General features: G+C 34.0%; 4 protein-coding genes across 4 annotated transcripts; 3 read left to right on the plus strand and 1 right to left on the minus strand.

Annotated features, from left to right (window-relative positions):
* Positions 1–2,855: 2,855 nt before the first annotated feature.
* On the plus strand, positions 2,856–5,662 carry LOC105971894 (medium-chain-alcohol O-fatty-acyltransferase). The gene is made up of 8 exons (XM_088819238.1): positions 2,856–3,027; positions 3,135–3,569; positions 3,662–4,261; positions 4,359–4,425; positions 4,574–4,698; positions 4,800–5,015; positions 5,129–5,266; positions 5,350–5,662. The coding sequence occupies exons 2-8, from the start codon at positions 3,384–3,386 to the stop codon at positions 5,512–5,514; spliced, it is 1,497 nt and encodes a 498-aa protein (XP_088675364.1). The 5' UTR covers positions 2,856–3,027; positions 3,135–3,383; the 3' UTR covers positions 5,515–5,662.
* LOC105971896 (GDSL esterase/lipase At4g10955) lies at positions 5,525–6,946 on the minus strand. The gene is made up of 2 exons (XM_088819240.1): positions 6,706–6,946; positions 5,525–6,631 (listed from the first exon to the last, which is right to left on the minus strand). Exons 1-2 carry the CDS (start codon positions 6,765–6,767, stop codon positions 5,659–5,661), a joined length of 1,035 nt encoding a protein of 344 aa, XP_088675366.1. The 5' UTR covers positions 6,768–6,946; the 3' UTR covers positions 5,525–5,658.
* Positions 6,947–7,679: 733 nt separating this feature from the next.
* LOC105971712 (protein BOBBER 2) lies at positions 7,680–9,497 on the plus strand. The gene is made up of 6 exons (XM_012996581.2): positions 7,680–8,183; positions 8,419–8,591; positions 8,717–8,765; positions 8,846–9,012; positions 9,102–9,185; positions 9,273–9,497. Exons 1-6 carry the CDS (start codon positions 7,835–7,837, stop codon positions 9,309–9,311), a joined length of 861 nt encoding a protein of 286 aa, XP_012852035.2. The 5' UTR covers positions 7,680–7,834; the 3' UTR covers positions 9,312–9,497.
* A 5,510-nt stretch (positions 9,498–15,007) lies between these two features.
* Positions 15,008–18,208, plus strand: LOC105971878 (CCT motif family protein). Its single transcript, XM_012996801.2, has 4 exons — positions 15,008–15,375; positions 16,754–17,257; positions 17,552–17,701; positions 17,810–18,208. Exons 1-4 carry the CDS (start codon positions 15,271–15,273, stop codon positions 17,900–17,902), a joined length of 852 nt encoding a protein of 283 aa, XP_012852255.2. The 5' UTR covers positions 15,008–15,270; the 3' UTR covers positions 17,903–18,208.
* The last annotated feature ends 662 nt before the right edge of the window (positions 18,209–18,870 follow it).

Below are 18,870 nucleotides of genomic sequence, written 5' to 3' on the forward strand. Positions count from 1 at the left end.
CATCCATTACAAAAGTTATGCTAAAAAGCTAATTATTAGCATAGCTGCTGATGAAGAATTGGTTCCAAATCCACATCAGCTTTGTGATGAACTGCAGAATTCTCTTTTAAATTTTAAGGAAACTGTAATAAAGAAAGGGCTTGTCAAAGATGCCTCTCAGTTATGCTGAAAATTTTCATTTTTATTACAATTAAATCGCTATAAGTTAATACAGTTGGAACTAGGGAAATTGTATTAATTTAGCGAATTATTAAATTATCGAGTTAATAATTTAACATATTTTCACCAAGTTGGGACTGAGACAAACTATTATTTAATCAAAGTTATTAATTTATCGATGTTAGTATTGTAATTTGTAGTTTGTACCTTAAACTCTATATTAATCCCATGTAATTGTAATTAATTAATTAATTGATTACAATTTCAAATAAATTAATCCGATGTGATTTAGTGCATCTGCAAACCGGGTTGATGAGAGTGACCGGACACAGCTAGCGAGTATACGTCACATTCTTTCATTTAATTACATTAGACCCCACAACTTATATTTCGCCTAACGCACCGCTACTTTTACCGTTCGTACTTCTGTGTGTAGTATCAATTAATACCCGCTCATTAATTAACATTGTTAGGTGTGGGATGGGCATTTGGGGGCATTTGGGTCAGGGTTAATGTCCGGGTGTCTTTTTATCGGGTCTGGTACCGTATGTAATATATTGGGTCGGTTCGGGTCGGTTCGGGCATTAAAGTGGCTACTAGATCCCGAGTACTTTGGCTGGATATTACGTTACCCCATTGTACTCTCAATTGCATCGATTTGCCCTATTGTACTTTGGTTCGATTTCACCTTACTCCCTTCTACTCAATTCATTAATTTGTCCCCTTGTACTTTGGCTCGATATCACTTTACTCCATTCTACTTTCAATTGCATAGATTTGCCCCATGTATTTGAAAAATTATTCTAGTTTTTAGACTTTTGACCTTAACACTGTTTGATTTAAATGAAAATTACTAAAATGTCACCCCTCCAGTTTAAAGAAAATAATTTAAAAATAAAAAATAAATAAGAAAACAAAAAATAAAATAATAAAGAATTCAAGATAGCGAGAAAACATAGTCCACGACGGCAGCCACAATTTTTTTTATGGGTTATTTTACATACCCCCCTACCCACCAAATAAACTAGAGAATAACCCAAGCCCAAATCATCCTTTGACATACCCCCATGGAGAAGCGAAAGTACTATACTACCCTTATATGCAATTTTCGGCCAAACTGCATTCAGCATTTCTGGGTCTGCATTTATCATTTTCGCTGATTTATTTATTATTATTGTTATTATTATTTAATAATAATAAACCTGTTTGTTAAATTTATATATATATATATATATATATATATATATATATATATATATATATATTTTTTTTTTTTTTAATTTTTTAATTTTTTTTAAAATAAAAAAAATTAATTTTTTTTAAAATTTTTTTAATTTTCAAAATAATATGTTTACTGTACTGAAAATAACTACATGTAACTATAGTACCCATAGTAATTCGTAGTTATGTTCGTTTTTTTCCCCATATTTTTAGTCGATCAATTGTATACACACACGAATACTGGCTTATACAAAAGAAATTCATAAACCCCAACAAAAATTTACAAATGTCAATATTTTTATTATAAATCACCTCATAACTAAATAAAAATAAAAAATCGAAAATACACAAATATATGCATATATAACTACATGTTACTATATGTATAGTAATGTATAGTAACTTCAACCAAATTTTTGACACCTTCAAGGAGAGGATCAATGGCTTTCATTAAGCTGCAACTGCAAAATCAAAACAAAAAAAAATTACTTAGTTGCAAATCAACAAAATTTGAAGAAACATCAAAACACTGAAAAATCAACAAACACTAAGAGATCGAGAGATAGAGAGAGAGGTTATTGCTGGGAAATGCTACAAATTTTAAATCAAACAGACAGTGACTCCTCACCCCCTCGTCTCCTACCAAAACCCTAGCCGCCGCTTATAACCACCCACGGTTCCGTGTGCCCACAAATGCAAAAAAATATAGAAATAAATCTGAAAACATAAAAATAAACAAAATTACCATTAAAATATAGATCTCGACGAGAGGAATCCAACGGTGGGTAGCTCGTCAAATTTCGACTGGTGGAACACAAAGAACACCTCCGGCACAACAATCGTCGTCGAATGAAAAAAATTGCAGAAACAGATCTGCTCTCCAAACTGAATGAAATCACCACCAAAAGAAAGAGTCCGACGAGAGGAATCCAACGGTAGTTAAACCATCGAATTCCGACCACCGGAGAGAGAGTTATGGCTCCGGGAAGCAATTTCACCGGTGGGAGGTTTGTGGAGGCGGGATTTTGAATCTGGGAGAAGAAGAGAGACCGAAATGTGAGTGTCTAGGGTTTAAAATTGATTTTAAAAGGGTATTATAGGTACTTCAGAGGGGCCCAGGGGGTATGTCAAAATATTTTCGAAATTAGGGGCGTTTCCCTTAGAGTGTAATCCACTTGGTAGTTAGTTCTATATAATTTGGGAATGAGGGGTCTACAAAATAATCTTTTTTTTTTTTATAAATAACTATTTAAACTGGGAGGAATGATTTTTTTGTAATTTTCAAACTTAGATCAAAGGTCAAAGGTTGAGATAATTTTTCAAATACAGGGTAGCAAATCGATGCAATTGAGAGTAAAATGAGTAAAATAATATCGAACCAAAATATAAGAGGACAAATCGATACAATTTAGAGTACAAGAGGTAAAGTAGTATCCACTTAAAGTACACTTGGAAAAATGAAATTTACCCTAAGAAAAATTAACAGAACCAAAATTGAAACAAAGAACAGAGATTACCTTCGTTCACTCTCGCAGTCGACTTCCCGCCGTTGTGTCATCTCCATCTTCAATCTCCACCCTCAATCCCGCCGTATGTCGCCGCCTTTGTCTCCGCCGCCGCGCTACGTCGCCGTTCAGCTTCGTACAAGTGAGAATTTAGTTTTTATTTCGATTAGGGTTTCGATTTTGGAGGTAACAATCACATTTATGTACAGTAGTCAGCCAAACCAATCCTATTGTCTGCTGGATTTCTAGGTTTAAAAAGGAAATGAAAAATGAATTACCCGACCATTTTCGGGTACGCAACTTGCGGATACCAGATTGTATGGCGGGTCGGGTTCGGGTTGCTTTTTTGCAAACCCGACATGGCGGGTACCCGACCCAAAAACCCGAAACAGGAGCTGCCGACCACAACTTATTGCAATGATTTTCAACTTGGCTATAAATGGAATAGATTTTTCAGTTTAGTACAGCATCAAAAAGGAAAACTTGTGAATTTCATAGATGACAACAATGTCAGTAGTAGAAGAAGAAGAGCCTGCCAGCCCAAGTGCCAGATTAATGCAGACACCAGGCTTCGACATTTGTGTATACGCAGTAATGGGTTACATGACGGTGATCGATGTCGATTTATTCAAGAACGAGATGGAGCTAACCCTCCTTAAACATCCTCGTTTCTCCAGCCTCCTTGTAAGTTGTTCGATTTCGTATAGTATACGTAGATAAGTTTCTATTTAAGTTATGAAAATTTATTTATTTCATTTCCTCTATGAATTTATAAGATTGAAAAGGATAAGAAGCGCGGTAACTATTTGTGGAAACGAACAGTAGTAGACATTGATAAACACGTCTTTGTTCCGGATTTGGATCCGGACATGGAAAATTCCGATGAATTCGTGGAGAATTTTACGTCGGGTCTATCGAGACGAACACTGGACCCCACAAAGCCGCTTTGGGAAATCCACATTCTCAATGTGAAAACATCGGATGCAAATTCAACGGTGATTTTCAAGATCGACCATTCGATTGGCGATGGTGTTTCTCTCATTTCCCTAGTCCTGGCTTGTGCCGCCATGCGTAACTCTGGTGGTGAACTGTTACCTGTCGTTCCATCTAAGAAACGAAAAACTAATAGCATTGGTGATCGTAACAGTAATATTGGATCGAAGATGAAGAGGTTGTTCTTGTCTGCCTGGACAATATTATTGGTTGTTTTCTACACCTTGATTGATTTAATAATGCTTTTGGCAACAATGTTGTTTCTCAAAGACTCGAAAACTCCCATCAAAGGAGACAGAGGGGTCGAAAACACTCCCAAGCGATTCGTTCATCGGATTCTTAATCTTGACGATGTTAAGCTTGTCAAGACGGCAATGCACGTGGTATGTATAATTATAATTAACTGTTAATACAGTTTTAATTAATTTATTAATAGGTAAATTAAAACATACTTTCTTATCATGTGTTCATATTATGTAGAGCATTAATGATGTTTTGATGGGAGTAACAGAAGCTGGTCTCAGTCGTTATCTCGATACAAGATATGGTAAACTTATATATACCCGAATTGCTAAATAATTAAAACCATATATATATATTTGATACAACTTTTTAGCTGTTGATTTTGCTTTTGCATTTCTTTAAAAAAAAAAATTAATTGAATTTAAATTACGTTCTCTATATACTTTCCATAGCCACCACAGAAAAACAACATACAGAAAATGGTGCAGAAATCAAGAAAAGTAAGAACACCTTACCGAGAAATATTCGTCTGAGAGCAGGGATTGCATTTAACCTCAGGCCATCACCTTCAATTAAGGTAATTAACTATCTACATCTTTTTTACCAGACAATTTTTTTATTATATTTTTTTTCTTGAATTAATTATCGCATGGTAAAATGAAAATATTATTCATCAAGGATTTGATCGAGGTTATGGATGAGAAGAAGGAATTAAAAGGAATGTGGGGAAATTTGGTAGGCCTTGTCCTAATTCCACTAACTATTGCTTTGGAAGACGACCCCTTAGCTTCTATACGTAGAGCCAAGTCGATTATGGATCGAAAGAAGCTATCACTTGGACCCAATTTTATTTTCATGCTACTCAAACTACTCATCAACTTATTCGGAACTAAGGTATTTAATTTTTATTTTTTTTCATTCTTAATGTCTAATCGACAACGTGCATTCTTAGTAGATTTATTAATTACAACTACTATGCGAATTAATAATTAATTAATGATACACAGGCAGCTCTACTTGTGACGAGGGCTGTTTTCACCAAAACTACAGTTGGTTTCTCGAATGTGGTCGGCCCACAGGAAGAGATCAAATTATTTGGCCATCCTTTGTCTTACATTTCTCCTACTGTTTCTGGATTTCCTCTAGTAAGTCCGTAATCGTATATGATTTCGAATGAGGAATATATAATTTTATTTTTATTTATTAATTTTTTTAATTGTTGTTGCAGGCGTTGGTTATCCATTACCAAAGCTATGGTAATAAGTTAATAATTGCGTTAGCTGCCGATGAAAAATTGATTCCGAATCCTCATCAGCTCTGCGATGATTTGCAGAACTCTCTTCAAGACATTAAACAAACTGTTATAAAGAGAGGGCTTGTTGTCATGGTCTAGATCTCAGCTATGCCGAAATGATTAATTTGAGTAATATATTGAATATTTGAATCTATATAAGTCAAAGTTGTAATAATAAAGTCAACTATTTCTTCAACGCCACACAATTTATTTTTTCAGAGAATTAATAGCAACAAATTTGATTCAACACTTGTATTGGTAAAGTTTGTACCTCAACTCCAAATCCTGCTTCCACCATTGATGAATCCCATGAGCTTCCTTGAAATTCTGAGTGGTGCTGCAATTAATACTCAGATAAGCGGACGGAATCAAATGCGCCGCCTCGGAATCTTTTCCCCTAACGGACGACACAATGCTCCCGATCGAATGCTTCGTTGCAAGTTTCCCGATTTTCCCAGCTCCGATCGACTCCATTTTCTCCCTGTGCTCGAAATACCCAATGTATTCCGACGAGACCGCGTCCGATTGACTCACAAACAGGTAGGGTATCCACGCCGCGAGCACGGTGAACGGGTCGATTTCCTGACCTTTGGGCCGTGTATGGGCCGCCATCGCCAGACCGGCGGTGACCACACTACCCGCCAATCTCAGCCCTAATTTCACCTTCTCGTTCTTAATTTTCTCGATCGGGGGAGCGGTGAAGGGTGGGTTGAACAGGTAGGTCTCCAGGTGGAATCCGGTGGTCTTCGCCACGCGCCGCCCGACCAGCAGCGCGATCGATGCTCCGACCGAGTGTCCGGCGAGCCAGACGTTTCCGGGGGCGGTGGAGTTGATGACGGCGGTTGCGGACTCCGTCGCGATCTGGAAGCGGCGGCTCTCCTGGAGGTTGTTGATCATGAGGTTGAGATTCAGCTTCAGATCTTCGGCCCGGTTGTTTGACTTGTTGACCGTCCCTCTGAAGGCGATGACGTACTGCGGCGGCCGTTGGCCGGCGTAGTTCTGATAGGGGTACGGGAAAACGAATTCGAAAACGGCGCCGAAATAGGATTGGTCGTGATCGTCGACGAGCACTCGGTTGATTTTGAAGTTGAAAAACTCCCACCACGGCGGAGCTAGGGCTTGAGGCGGCTGACGTTTCTGCTGACGATCGCATTCAATTACGTAAACGCCCTGGACTAAGCTCGCTGCAATTGATCTTCTATGGTTTGAATTGTTCCTGTTCATATTTATATTTACACATTTAAAAACATAATAAATAAATAAAAAATTAAAAAAAAAATGTGATCTTACCAATCAATAGCGGTGAGAAACGACGGTCCGCTGAGGCCGAAATTTTCCTTGTCGGAGGCCATAATTAACCACTTCGAATTTCTGTGTTTTGTTACAAAAAAACAAAAAAAACTATATTATTACATCAAATCGGAAAAAAATGGCAGAGATATTATTTAGAAGAAAAATGAAATTTGCAAATATGTTTAGCTGATGCTACCTACTGACCAATTCTTCTTTAAATGTCTGAAAATATGTTCATATATATATATATATATATATATATACAATAACGTCTTTTTTCCGGCAAGTTGCTCAAGGGTTAAGAAAGAAGAGTTTGACTTTTTCCAAGGTTTAAAGTCAATGGAAATGGTGGAATCACACAACCACAATCTTTTAGAAAATAAAAAAAATAATTAAACTGATTTGATTTAGTTTTTGGTTTGTAAATAAAGAAAACTGCATCATATTATTATATTACAATATTAGTACACATTCTCCAACCTTTCATTTCAATACTAATTTATTTTGAGTATACAAAACACCAAGTCAATGCTTATCTGGATACTGAAAATCTGGCAGAGGATCATGTTTTTTTTCTAAAAATGGATTAAAAAGAAAGGAAAAACTAATGGTCGGGGTAGAATGGGAAGCAAACTTTACGGCCCACTTTCTGTTTGGCCCAATTGCTTTTTGCTTGGAAGTATATTTAAATATTTATTATTTATTCTTTAAACTAGTTCACAATAGGAAAGTTAACCCAAAATTATAATCTAAATAAAACAATTATATGATGGGAAAGTGAAGCTAAATTTATATTTCAGAGAGTAATTTTCCAAACTTGGATCTTACTAAATTTAATTTCTACAACAAATATGAGGGGTTAATTGTTACTTTTTGTAATTGAGGGGTGTGTTTGCAACACACCCCATAATACAGGGACGCGCCGTTTAGTTTATGCGACAAGTTGCGATTCGGATCGACACGTTGGAAGCGAAAAACAGATCCGAATTCAACAATAATTGTAACTCTTACCAAAAGTCCTCCCTATAAATAAAGCCCCAATTTGAACCTTTCAAACAATTCACTGAAGTTTGATCAAAAACCTTAACACCAGAATTTCCCGCTTCAATCTCGAACGAAAGCACTAATGGCGATTCTCTCCGATTACGAAGAACAACAATACCAGAAGAAGCCGCCGAGCAAGCCGTTTAATGCCTCCTTCGATCCGTCGAATCCGTTAGGGTTTCTGGAAAAGGTGTTCGAATTCGTCGCCAAGGAAAGCGATCTCTTCAAGAGCGATTCGCTGGTGAGTGGCGTCACTGCGGTTCTGAGGATGGTGAAGGATAAGGTGGCGGCGGAGGAGAAGAAGAAGGTCATGGATCAGGTAGTGCCGCCGCCGCCGCCGCCCACAAAAGAGGTGGTCAAGGAGGATGTTATTATGGAGGACAATGCCGAAATTCAGAGTAAAGATGAAGATGAGAAGAATGGCCGCCGAGGTATTATTTTTAGTTTGTATAACTTGTTGTTTTTACTTGAATTATTTTAATTATACATTAATGTGCTACTGCATTTATTATGACTTGTGTAATACTAATTATAGTATGCATTGAATATATATAGAATTCATACTTGTCGAAATTGCTGATTTTTCGACTAATCTGAGTAAGCTCTTTTTTGACAGCCAGCCTCTATTCTGTTGGATTCTAACTGGTTTTATTTGTATCTAAATAGCTCCAAACACGGGCAACGGCCTCGACATGGAAAATTACTCGTGGGGCCAATCGTTACAAGAGGTTAACATCTCTGTTCCTGTCCCGCCTGGAACTAAATCACGATTCATCGTCTGTGAAATTAAGAAGAACCATATCAAAGTTGGCCTCAAAGGTCAGCCTCCAGTTCTTGATGTAAGTGTTTCCTCCAAACTGCATTGACTGTTAATTATCAGGTCTGCAGTCTCTTTTAGTTATCTTAAATCGATGTTGTGTTTGACATAGTTGAAGTACTCAGTTCGTGTTGTTTGCATATGTAGGGGGAGCTTTTCAATGCTGTGAAAGTCGATGGATGCTTCTGGAGTTTAGGTAAGGGATATTGAACTATAAATACAGATCTCCTCTATTTTGTACGTAATTATCTGGTGTTTGTTTTTATTTTTTTACAGAGGATCAGAAATCTATCTCCATTATGCTAACGAAACAAAACCAGATGGATTGGTGGAAGTTCTTGGTGAAGGGTGAGCCGGAGCTCGACACTCAGAAAGTTGAACCGGAAAGCAGCAGACTCTCCGATCTCGACCCCGCAACGCGTTCCTCCATCGAAAAAGTGATGGTAAAATATTTTTTTGTTTTTGAATTCTCTATATATATACTCTTGTTGGTTTACTATTCGAATATGTATAAACATATTCTTTTCTTCAGTTTGACCAAAGACAGAAACAGATGGGGCTCCCAACGAGCGATGAGATGCAGAAACAGGACTTGCTGAAGAAGTTCATGGCAGAGGTAAACCTCGAACAATCAATCTCCACCTTTTACGCACACTGTCTTGATTTTTTTTTTACTGATATGAGCTTTTGTAATGCTTTGCAGCACCCACAAATGGACTTTTCGAGGGCGAAGATGAACTAGGAACTCGGGAACTGGGCTTGAAAAAATAGTTTCTTATAAGATTGATGGAAACAAATATTCATTTGATCAACTTTGTTTTTTTTTTCTTCATTTTTTGCTGGTTTTAATTGGACCCTGTCGAATTGGGCTTTTGGGCCCATTATTAGACAACAAAGCCCATTATCAGATTATATATTCTGCCAGTCAGTGTTGATTGACTCTTACTTTTTTAATTGGAAAATTCAATATAAAAATTAATTAATTTAGCCAATTAAAAAAAATAAAAAAATTTAAAAGGTCTTTTTCCATTAAAAGTATTGTGGAGCCATATACAGCCATGCTGTGTATTTATATTATATTGTCCAATTGCAATAAAAGATATTTGTCACTTAATCAGAAAGTGATACATTTGTTTCATTCCTTCTCATTTTTCTTCGCATTGTTTCTGGTACTTTCCGAATACAATTTTAATTTCATCTTTAATTATTTATATATATATATATATATATATATATATATATATATATATATATATATATATTATACAGGCATGTGAATTTGTTGGGTTTAATTGGCCACTGCCACTTGCAAACTGGGATTATATTTATAAGTTTGTGCTTTTTTTTCTTATGCCTGTGATAAATGAAAAATATACTAAAAAAAATGGATCACAAAAAGAAATTATTCCAATTAATTTCGTGGCTTCATCATCGTTCATGGAATTTAACATCACTAACAAAATTAATGCTCACCTACTTCAAATGATTGAAAATAGTCAAAAAAATACGCAATATTAAGTGTTTTTGACAACCAGAAGAAAATATACTAAAGCTAGAATGGTGTTTGCGTAAATAGTTGGATGGACTTCAAATTAAATATATAAAATATGGATCTATTATTTTGTCTGGTTCCAATAATTAAAAGAACAAATTGATGAAATTGGCATTTGGTGACTGGAAGTAAGCAGTGACATCTTATCTTGGCCAAAAAAAAAAAAGACAAGAATTATTGCGAGTTGCAGTATAGAGATTCAATTAATGGTGATATCCCACAATACATACATACATACATACATACATACATACAAAAGTCTCTCTTGAGAGAGATCCCACCACGCGCCTGCACGCGCAATGAATGTGGAAAACTCGTGAGATACCAACTCATTTTTTTTTTTTAATATATAGTAGTACTAGTAGATGATTATTTGAGCCGTAAATATTGAAAATATAGATATTAAATAATATATATATTAAAGTTGGGTAAAATGAAATGAAATAGCTGTGGACAAAAATCAAACTTTATACTCAGTTTTTGGTGCTGCGAGTATTCTCCACTTGTATTGATATTTTGAATTTGGTAACTTGGATAACAAGTATACCTTAGTAGATTCTCTAATTTTGATTCCACAAAACCAAATAATTAGAACCCTAATTAAAACCCTAATTTCCTTTACTCATGAGCATCATTTTATTTAATTTTTTTTTTAATTTATATGTATTTTTATTGGGTCCAACACATTTGACAAATAAGTTCGTCCCCCTCTCTAAAAGGACAAAAAGTGCATGCACACCAGTATCAGACAATACTCCATTCTTCCAGCTGTTGTTGTTTCCTTTTCATCTTTTCTTGCTTGAGCAGCTGTATATATATAATAAATAAATATGGCATCTCTTTATATATTTTATTTAATTAAAAAATATTAATTGAGGAATATATTTGTGATTAATCTTGATCAACTCAGAAATTAAAGTTCAAGAATTGTAATTGAACGCCATTATATTTTTTTAGGTTAGAGAAAGAGTAGTCAAACTTTGGTTCTTCTCATTCAGTCATTCTATACGTATATTTTTAATTCTATTTAGTTTATTTTATTTTTAAATTAAAATCATATGGGTATCCCACCACGTGTCGGCTGCCTATACCATGAAGTCTGCCACGTGTAGGCTGCCTATTCATGCCTCAAAATACATATACACATATATATAAAAGTTGCACCAACTTACCACCTCCAACTTTTATACACATATATATAAAAGTTCACAACCAAAAAAATAAAAAAAAGTGGGGTCACGTGCTTTTTTATATTAATTTCAAAAAAGATAACGCAAATTCCTAATGTGGAAATATTAAGGTTGTAAGTTGTAAGTTGGTAAAAAAAAAAAAAAAACATTGTCGTATGACCCATCCCAAATGGCACACACTAGAAAGTGGGTATATTCCATATACTCCACTTCTTCATACATATATATAATATATAATATATTTATAAATATATTATATGTAAATATAACTTTATTTGAAAATTCTGTTCTTTTTTCCCACACACTTTACAGCCCAATTGCAAAAACTCATATTCCCCCACTTTAATTTTATTATATATATATAATAGTACGTAATTAGCATATTTGAAAGTGATAAACTGTTTGTGTTTGATCCTTAAGTACTGTTAATTAGTGGGATTCCATTGTTCAACGTTAAAGTGTTCACATTCTTCCTCTTACAAATTAAATGAAGTCAACTTACATATAAATAAATAAAAACATATATTAATTAAATACTCTCACCCTTTGGATCGAGCGAAGAGGCTTATTATATATGTATATGTGTGCGCGCGCGTAAAAATGATCATGATAAACAGCCAAGTCAGCCTATTTTGATAAAGCAAGTTCAAATCGATTAACACGTAAGTTGACCTAAATTAATAGGTTTGTGCCGATGTTCATATATATTTTATTTGATTACCCATAAAGTATTTCAAATGTTAATTTAACAAACAAAATAAGGAATTAATGGAGAAATAAATAGCGGAAACAACACTTTAAGCACACTAAAAAGAATTAACTGTTTAGCTTAAAACCCATGCTGCATCACAATTTACTATTGGGCCTTCAAATTAAGGGGAATATGGGCAGATCTATTTGCCAAATGGCTAAAACATTAATCTTGTTTTATTTCATTATATATATTTTTACTGTATTTATTATTACATTAGTAATTTAGTATTATATATTATTCATATTATTATATTTTAGAGAGTTCGAGCTCGTGCTCGAGTTTGCACTCCTCAAAATGAAAAAAAATAAATCATAAAAAGAAATACTGCACTCTTTATTCAAATTAAGTCCACCAGAGCTTCGAACTCGGGCTAAATGACACAGTACTCTCTTGCTCCATCAATTATATCATTGTGCCGGGGAAATTTATTTGTATTATTTGAATTAGGTAATGCTAAAGATTAGATAAGATAAGAAAATGGCCCATGGGAATATCAAGTCCTTCATATGTATGGTTTAATTTTTCTATATGTAAATCTGATTTGCTAAAAATCGCCACCCGGTTTATCTTAATGTTTGTGCGATCAACGTCAACTTTACAATTTTCCCCGACTTGAAGGCTTACCTAATTGCATGCTTATTATTTTCGTTAGGAAAAAATAAATAAATAAATAAATGCATCGGGTTGGGTTGTCGATTATTATGCCATATTTACAATAAAATAAATCAATTTGTGGTTTTAATTATTGAAAAAAAAAATATAAAAAAAAATTGAGACAATGTAACAAATTTAGGCAGGGGTTTGTAGTAATTATTGCTGATAATAATTATTTCAATTTTGTCCCATGTGTAAATAAATGTAAGAAGGACATAAAAGAAGCCAAATCAAACACATTGTACTAGTTTGAATCTGGCTCACCACTTTCAGGCCACGATCAATTATTGAAATCTTGTCATTTTTTTTATTATTATTTTTTTTTGTGTGTGGGGTAACGCTAATGCTTGATTGAAGGTCAATATTAATTCAATAAACGAATTAAAAAAAAAAAAACAAACTATTTATAGTAATTTTATCATCATCTAACATTGTGATAAGTTCACTAATTTTGGTCAATAATTTCCCAATAAAAGGGTTAAGATAACTTCAGTACATGATTAATATTTTAGCTAGTTTTGGTGAGTATGGAATCCAAGCTGACACGTGTCATAACTAGTTTCAATTAATTTTTTGGTCCCAATAGGTTACAAATTTAAAGTTTTTTTTTTAAATATTAATTAGTGGCTAATTACTATTGGAACCAGTTTTGTTTTTACTAATTACTATATACTTTTAAATACCACCAACCATGTGTATATAATAAAATAAGAGTGGTCTTATTTCCACCTCCAAAGTATCTCAATTCACCACCAAAAATATATAAAATATCATAAATACCCCTTAAATTTATAATCCACCACTTTTCATTATATTTGATTAATCCTCATGTGTTCTAAGTTATTTCTATTTCTATTTCTATTTTTTTTTTAACTTTTCTTATTTTTTTTATTTTTTTTCAAGATATTTAAACTTCCATATCAGATGACGTACATATTATATAATTTTTTTCTAGGAAACGATTATATTAAGCCAAACAGGTCACTTCTGGAGGAAATTTAGAACCTTTCATACAAGCATTCTTAATTTATTTCTCCAAGAACGTGAATTCTTGCTCTTTTTGACCTTCGAAAATATTTTTCTCTGACTAATGTATTATTCATATAATGTGGAGAGGGTGAGATTTTGCCGTAAAGATTCCAGTAAAAATGGTGGGATTTCTTTTGTAAATATTTTAATTAATTTAGTGGTGGACGGTTTATAAATTTGTAAAAATATATAGGTGAAAGAAGAAGAAAGAGGCAAAATGAGAAATATATTTAGTTTTGTGGTGAAATAAGATATTTTGAGGGTGGAAATAGCACGCCTCTAAAATAATTAAAAATTAAGAATATTCTTTACTTGTTTTTTTATATATATAAATATTAAAATTTAAGGACAAACCTAATCGTACTACAAGCTGGAAACATGTACTACATTTTGGGCTTGGGTTTGGGCCACAGCTGCCGTCTAGATTCATTGCTTCGTTTTCCAACCCGAAAGCGAGTGAATAATCAGCCCTAGCGCGTGACAATCACTTTTCTCAATAAATACAGTTAAATTTTTATAAATTAATACAATAGAGATTATTAAAATACTATTAATGTAAAATATCAAATTATCGAGTTAATAATTTAATACATTTTTACCAACTTGGAACTGGAAAAAATCATTATTTAAGCAATGTTTTAATTTACCGAATATTAATTTATTAAGGTTCTATTGTGAATAAAACTATACATTTTAAATCTTAGTTCATACAACTAGACCCAAAAAAACAAAAAATAATAATTATTAATTGAATAAATATATTCGCGTGACAAGGAAAATAAAATCTTAGTTTATACAACTAGACCCCCCAAAAAATTAATTAATTGAATAAAACTTAGGTATATATAATATGAATTGATGTCCATAATAATGTCATTGTTACCTTTCCCACTCTACTTATTTGTCACTTTCATTTCTTCAATCAAACCACTCAAACTTTTAATTTTATTTAATCTTATAATTAAAAGTTCATTTTCAGCTAGAAAAATTAGGTCATATATATCATATACAATTAGTATGGTCAAATCACAAATAAATCAAAAAAAAAATACTTTGAGATTAAGTTATACACAAAACTCACTCAAATGATGTGATTTTTATATTTTAAAAATAATCTTGACCTATGCTAGATATTGACATATATTTTATTTAAGCACAAAATATATCCTTAAATACATATTAATTAATTAATTAATTTTTAACCTTTTATTTATTTTTACTATTTATTTAATAAAATTCTCTCTCTTCAAGAACACATCAAAATCAGATTCCTCTCTCTCTCTCTTACCTCTCTTTCTCTCTCTACAATTACAGTAGCTGTGCATTTAGCTGCTTGTGCTGCTACTCTGTTTTTTGCTGTGTCTTCCGCCTATAAAAAGACGACTCCTTCCATTAAACAATTTCTCTCTTTCTATCTGTCTAATACACTTGATACACAAAAGCATCTCTCTTTCTCTCTCTAGCTATATTTCTGATATTTGTTGAGAGAGAAACAAAACCAAGCAGGAAAAGAGAAGCAAAAATGTATGCAGAAACAGGGCTAATGTTCCCCTACTTCCAGAACTTCTCTCATGAAATTCAGCAATTTGATGACTTCTACTGCTCTCAGAAGCCAAATGCTTCTTCGGTAACTAATTTTTTCGTTAATTTACTTTCTCTTTTATCAGCAATTTTTCCTTTGGATGTTGATTTTCTCTTCATTGTCTCCGCGCGCGTGTGTAGTAATGAATAATTAGGGCTTTCTAAGATCTTCGTTCCCGTTTGCTTTTCAGCGATTATTTATTTATTTTTTTCTTTTTAATTTCAAGTGAGTGTTTGAAGATGAGTTGTTATATATGTCTAGGGTTCATGTTCATTTTCATTTTCTCATTTACTGTTTGATGATTGCCTAATAATTTATGGGGGAAATTCAATGAACATTTTCAATATTTTTTATTTATTTATTTTTATATTTTTGCTTAATATTCAAGATTTATAGATGTGTGAACATTTGATCAGAAATCAAATTTAGTGCAAGAAAAAACACAAGATTTACCACTTGACTGCTGCAAAAATATTACTTGAAGCATAGAACGGGAAAATTAATTTATTTGTTTCGAAAATAGATTTCTTTCCGAGATTCCGTTTATCGAAAAGGTAGCATAAATGGAAAGCACTTGAATTTCTTTATGGAAAAAAAAATATAGATAAGAGAATATTTCACAATCATTAGTTCCGTGTTCTTCACTCACTTGCCAGTTCTTCTTCGAGTACAAAGGACATAAGTAGATCATCAAATTCATTCCACACATAGACTTGTTTCCCTTTATCTCTCTCTCTTTTATGTGTGTGTGTGTGTTTTTAATGTCAACTTGTAATTGAGGATTCGCTTTTCACCGCACTTATGCTGATTAAAGATTAAAAATAAATGATGGTGGAAAAAAGCTAAAGCTAATATTTTCTTGAATTGATATTGCTAAAGAGTAAAGGGTTTCTCTTTTTCCAGTGGGATTTCCATTTGCAGGAAAAAGCGTTCGTCTAACTATGTATTGCTTTTTATCTGCTTGATGGTTCGAGTTTGTATGTGTAATAAGTGCAGCTTATATCATTAGCATTAGGTAATAGTACTTTGAGGAGGCTTTTGTCTTGAAATCTTAAAGCAGGGGACAATGTCTAGTGGCCAATAACTATATGTCAATATCCCCTGCCTACTTCTCTTCTGGCCTTTGATTGGTTTCAAACTCGACTTTTGAAAAGCCGCGTATAGTTTTTTTCGTCGGCCTAGTTTTGTATTATGTGATATATTCATATGCTTCTTTGTCCTGATAGGCAAGCTTACGTAATTCACATTCTGTCCTATTAAACTTCTGCTTAAACGACTCAGAAATTTCGGGAACTTATAAGTTATACCCCTTTTCATAGTTTTTTTTGGATATGTAAAGATACTGGAAATATTATACATATTCGACACTATCGTGAAGAATTAAATAATAATCATTAATTAATATATATGATCCTGCATATAGGTCATACCGAGCACGGTTGTTGAGCCATCAACAATATCGGACTACAATATATGGGAAGAAGGAGATCTATTCAAAGCACCCCAACCAGTTATCGAGGAGCCTTCTTCTTTGATGGGTATCGATCCAATGACAGCTGCCATATCAATGATTTCGTGCGGCGAAGACGTGATTTCGACCCAATCATTGACCGTTTCAGACATTGAGTCATCCATCGAGAGCGGTCAGCTCCTCAGCGAGGTCTTCTACGAGTGCAGGAAGGATCTTTTGGCTAAGGAAGGAAACGAGACGCCACTATCTGAAGTACTCAATATCAACATCCCTGGTGTTGTTGTAAAGGCAGACGAGAATTTTCCTGGAGAGGGTCCGTTTCAGAAGAGTGTTAGCTTGAGGTCTCTTACATCAATGGAGGCTCCACTAATTAGGCCGAATTTTCTCGATTTTCCGGTTATGGACTTTGGGTCTGTTTACGGTATGCGAAGAGCTTTCAGCGAAGGAGATATAAAGGTGCAATTTTATTTTATTTTTGTAATTACTACCCATTCTACTTATTACACAATCACACAGACACACATATCTTTCATAGTTAAAGATAACATCCTTTGAGTGTGGTAATAAGAACTGGAGAGTGTGGCATTAAATTAACGAACTCCAGTGGGGAAATGACGATTATGCCCTTTAGGTGTGCCCATGAGGGGCGCACACGAAGTTATTGGTTCGGTGAAACTGAGAAATGTATAGATGTTTGTGGCATCTCGACAGGATAGGGCAACGGTCATTGATTCTGAGTTTTTATGACAGACACTTGATAATAATTGTACAAGCCACTCCCATTCGCCGGTGGGCCCACTTAAAGCAATTAGCAGCTGCACTACTTCCGATGTAAGGAGGGAGAAGCTGTCGAGATACTGGAGTAAGAAATCGAAGAGGAACTTTGGAAGAAAAATCAAGGTCCATATTCTGAAGGGTGTTTTCGTCTTTTTCTTCGTTGACTTTTTCGTTTTGTCGGAATATAACCGGAATGTGTATGTACTAATATGTATATATTTTTTTTGGCAGTATGCGTGCAGGAAGGCGTTGGCGGATAGCCAGCCGAGAATTCGTGGGAGATTTGCAAAAACGGAAGAGATGGAAGTTTCGAAGAAGGAGTGATTTGGTCTCTGTTGTGAGATAAAGAATAAGTGTAGGAGTTTAGTTTTTAGACTATATAAATATTATTATTAATAATAATATTATTATTATTATTATTATTATGTTTGTGTTAATTAATGGGAAAGCTTAGGCAGGATGTACTGATGAATAAAGCATGACCTTAAAGCTTCCGAAGTTAGTTTCTTTTGTAATAACTGCACCAGTTATCTCCTTCTTTGTACTACTTTTGTAGATCTAGTGCTACTCTACTAGATTTGTACATAAATGTTTATTCTGGTAATTAAATAAATCGTTTTGTATTAATAATTCTTTCCTCATTCAAAACCCCCCTTTTTGTTTTCATACCTCAATAAAAAAAATTAAAAAAAAAAAAAATCCTTTACTAGTTTATTTTGTAACACCACCACCTATAAAGGAAATTTGTTGGACCAGGAAGGGAATCCAGAAATATTTAATTATTTATAGGCCCTTTTTATTTATTTATTTATTTGTTACTATTATTTAAAACTTTTGAAATTCCGATTTTTGGTTTTTTTGGGGATTTAATTTTGATTCGAGAACCCGTCGAAAAAGGAAAATAACTAAATAATATTAATCTTGTGTCGGATTTGCCAAAGCTCTTAAATTTAGGTCGAAAACCGACCACTTTATTACCATCCTCGTCCGCGTAGGCTCGCCACCAATCCATGTGGTTAAACATCTCAATAATATGGCAAAGTGTTGAACCTGAAACTCAATTTTTGTACCCATCACCATGTTAAAAGAGCCCCAAGCTTTAACCAGAAAAGAGGTCAAATGGAATTTCTCTTTATTATTCAAATCTTACTTACTACTAGTAGTAGTAGATATGCCTCAAGACCGTACCACCACCACCTCCCACCGGTGGCTGCCGCCAATTCTGCCCCCTCGCACCACCACCACCCCTTGTGGCCGCTGCCAGAAATTTTGTTCCACCGACCTAACTGGTT

Source organism: Erythranthe guttata, chromosome 6 (genome assembly GCF_056151865.1).
Source record: "Erythranthe guttata isolate IM_541 chromosome 6, IM_541, whole genome shotgun sequence".
NCBI classification, from domain to species: domain Eukaryota; kingdom Viridiplantae; phylum Streptophyta; class Magnoliopsida; order Lamiales; family Phrymaceae; genus Erythranthe; species Erythranthe guttata.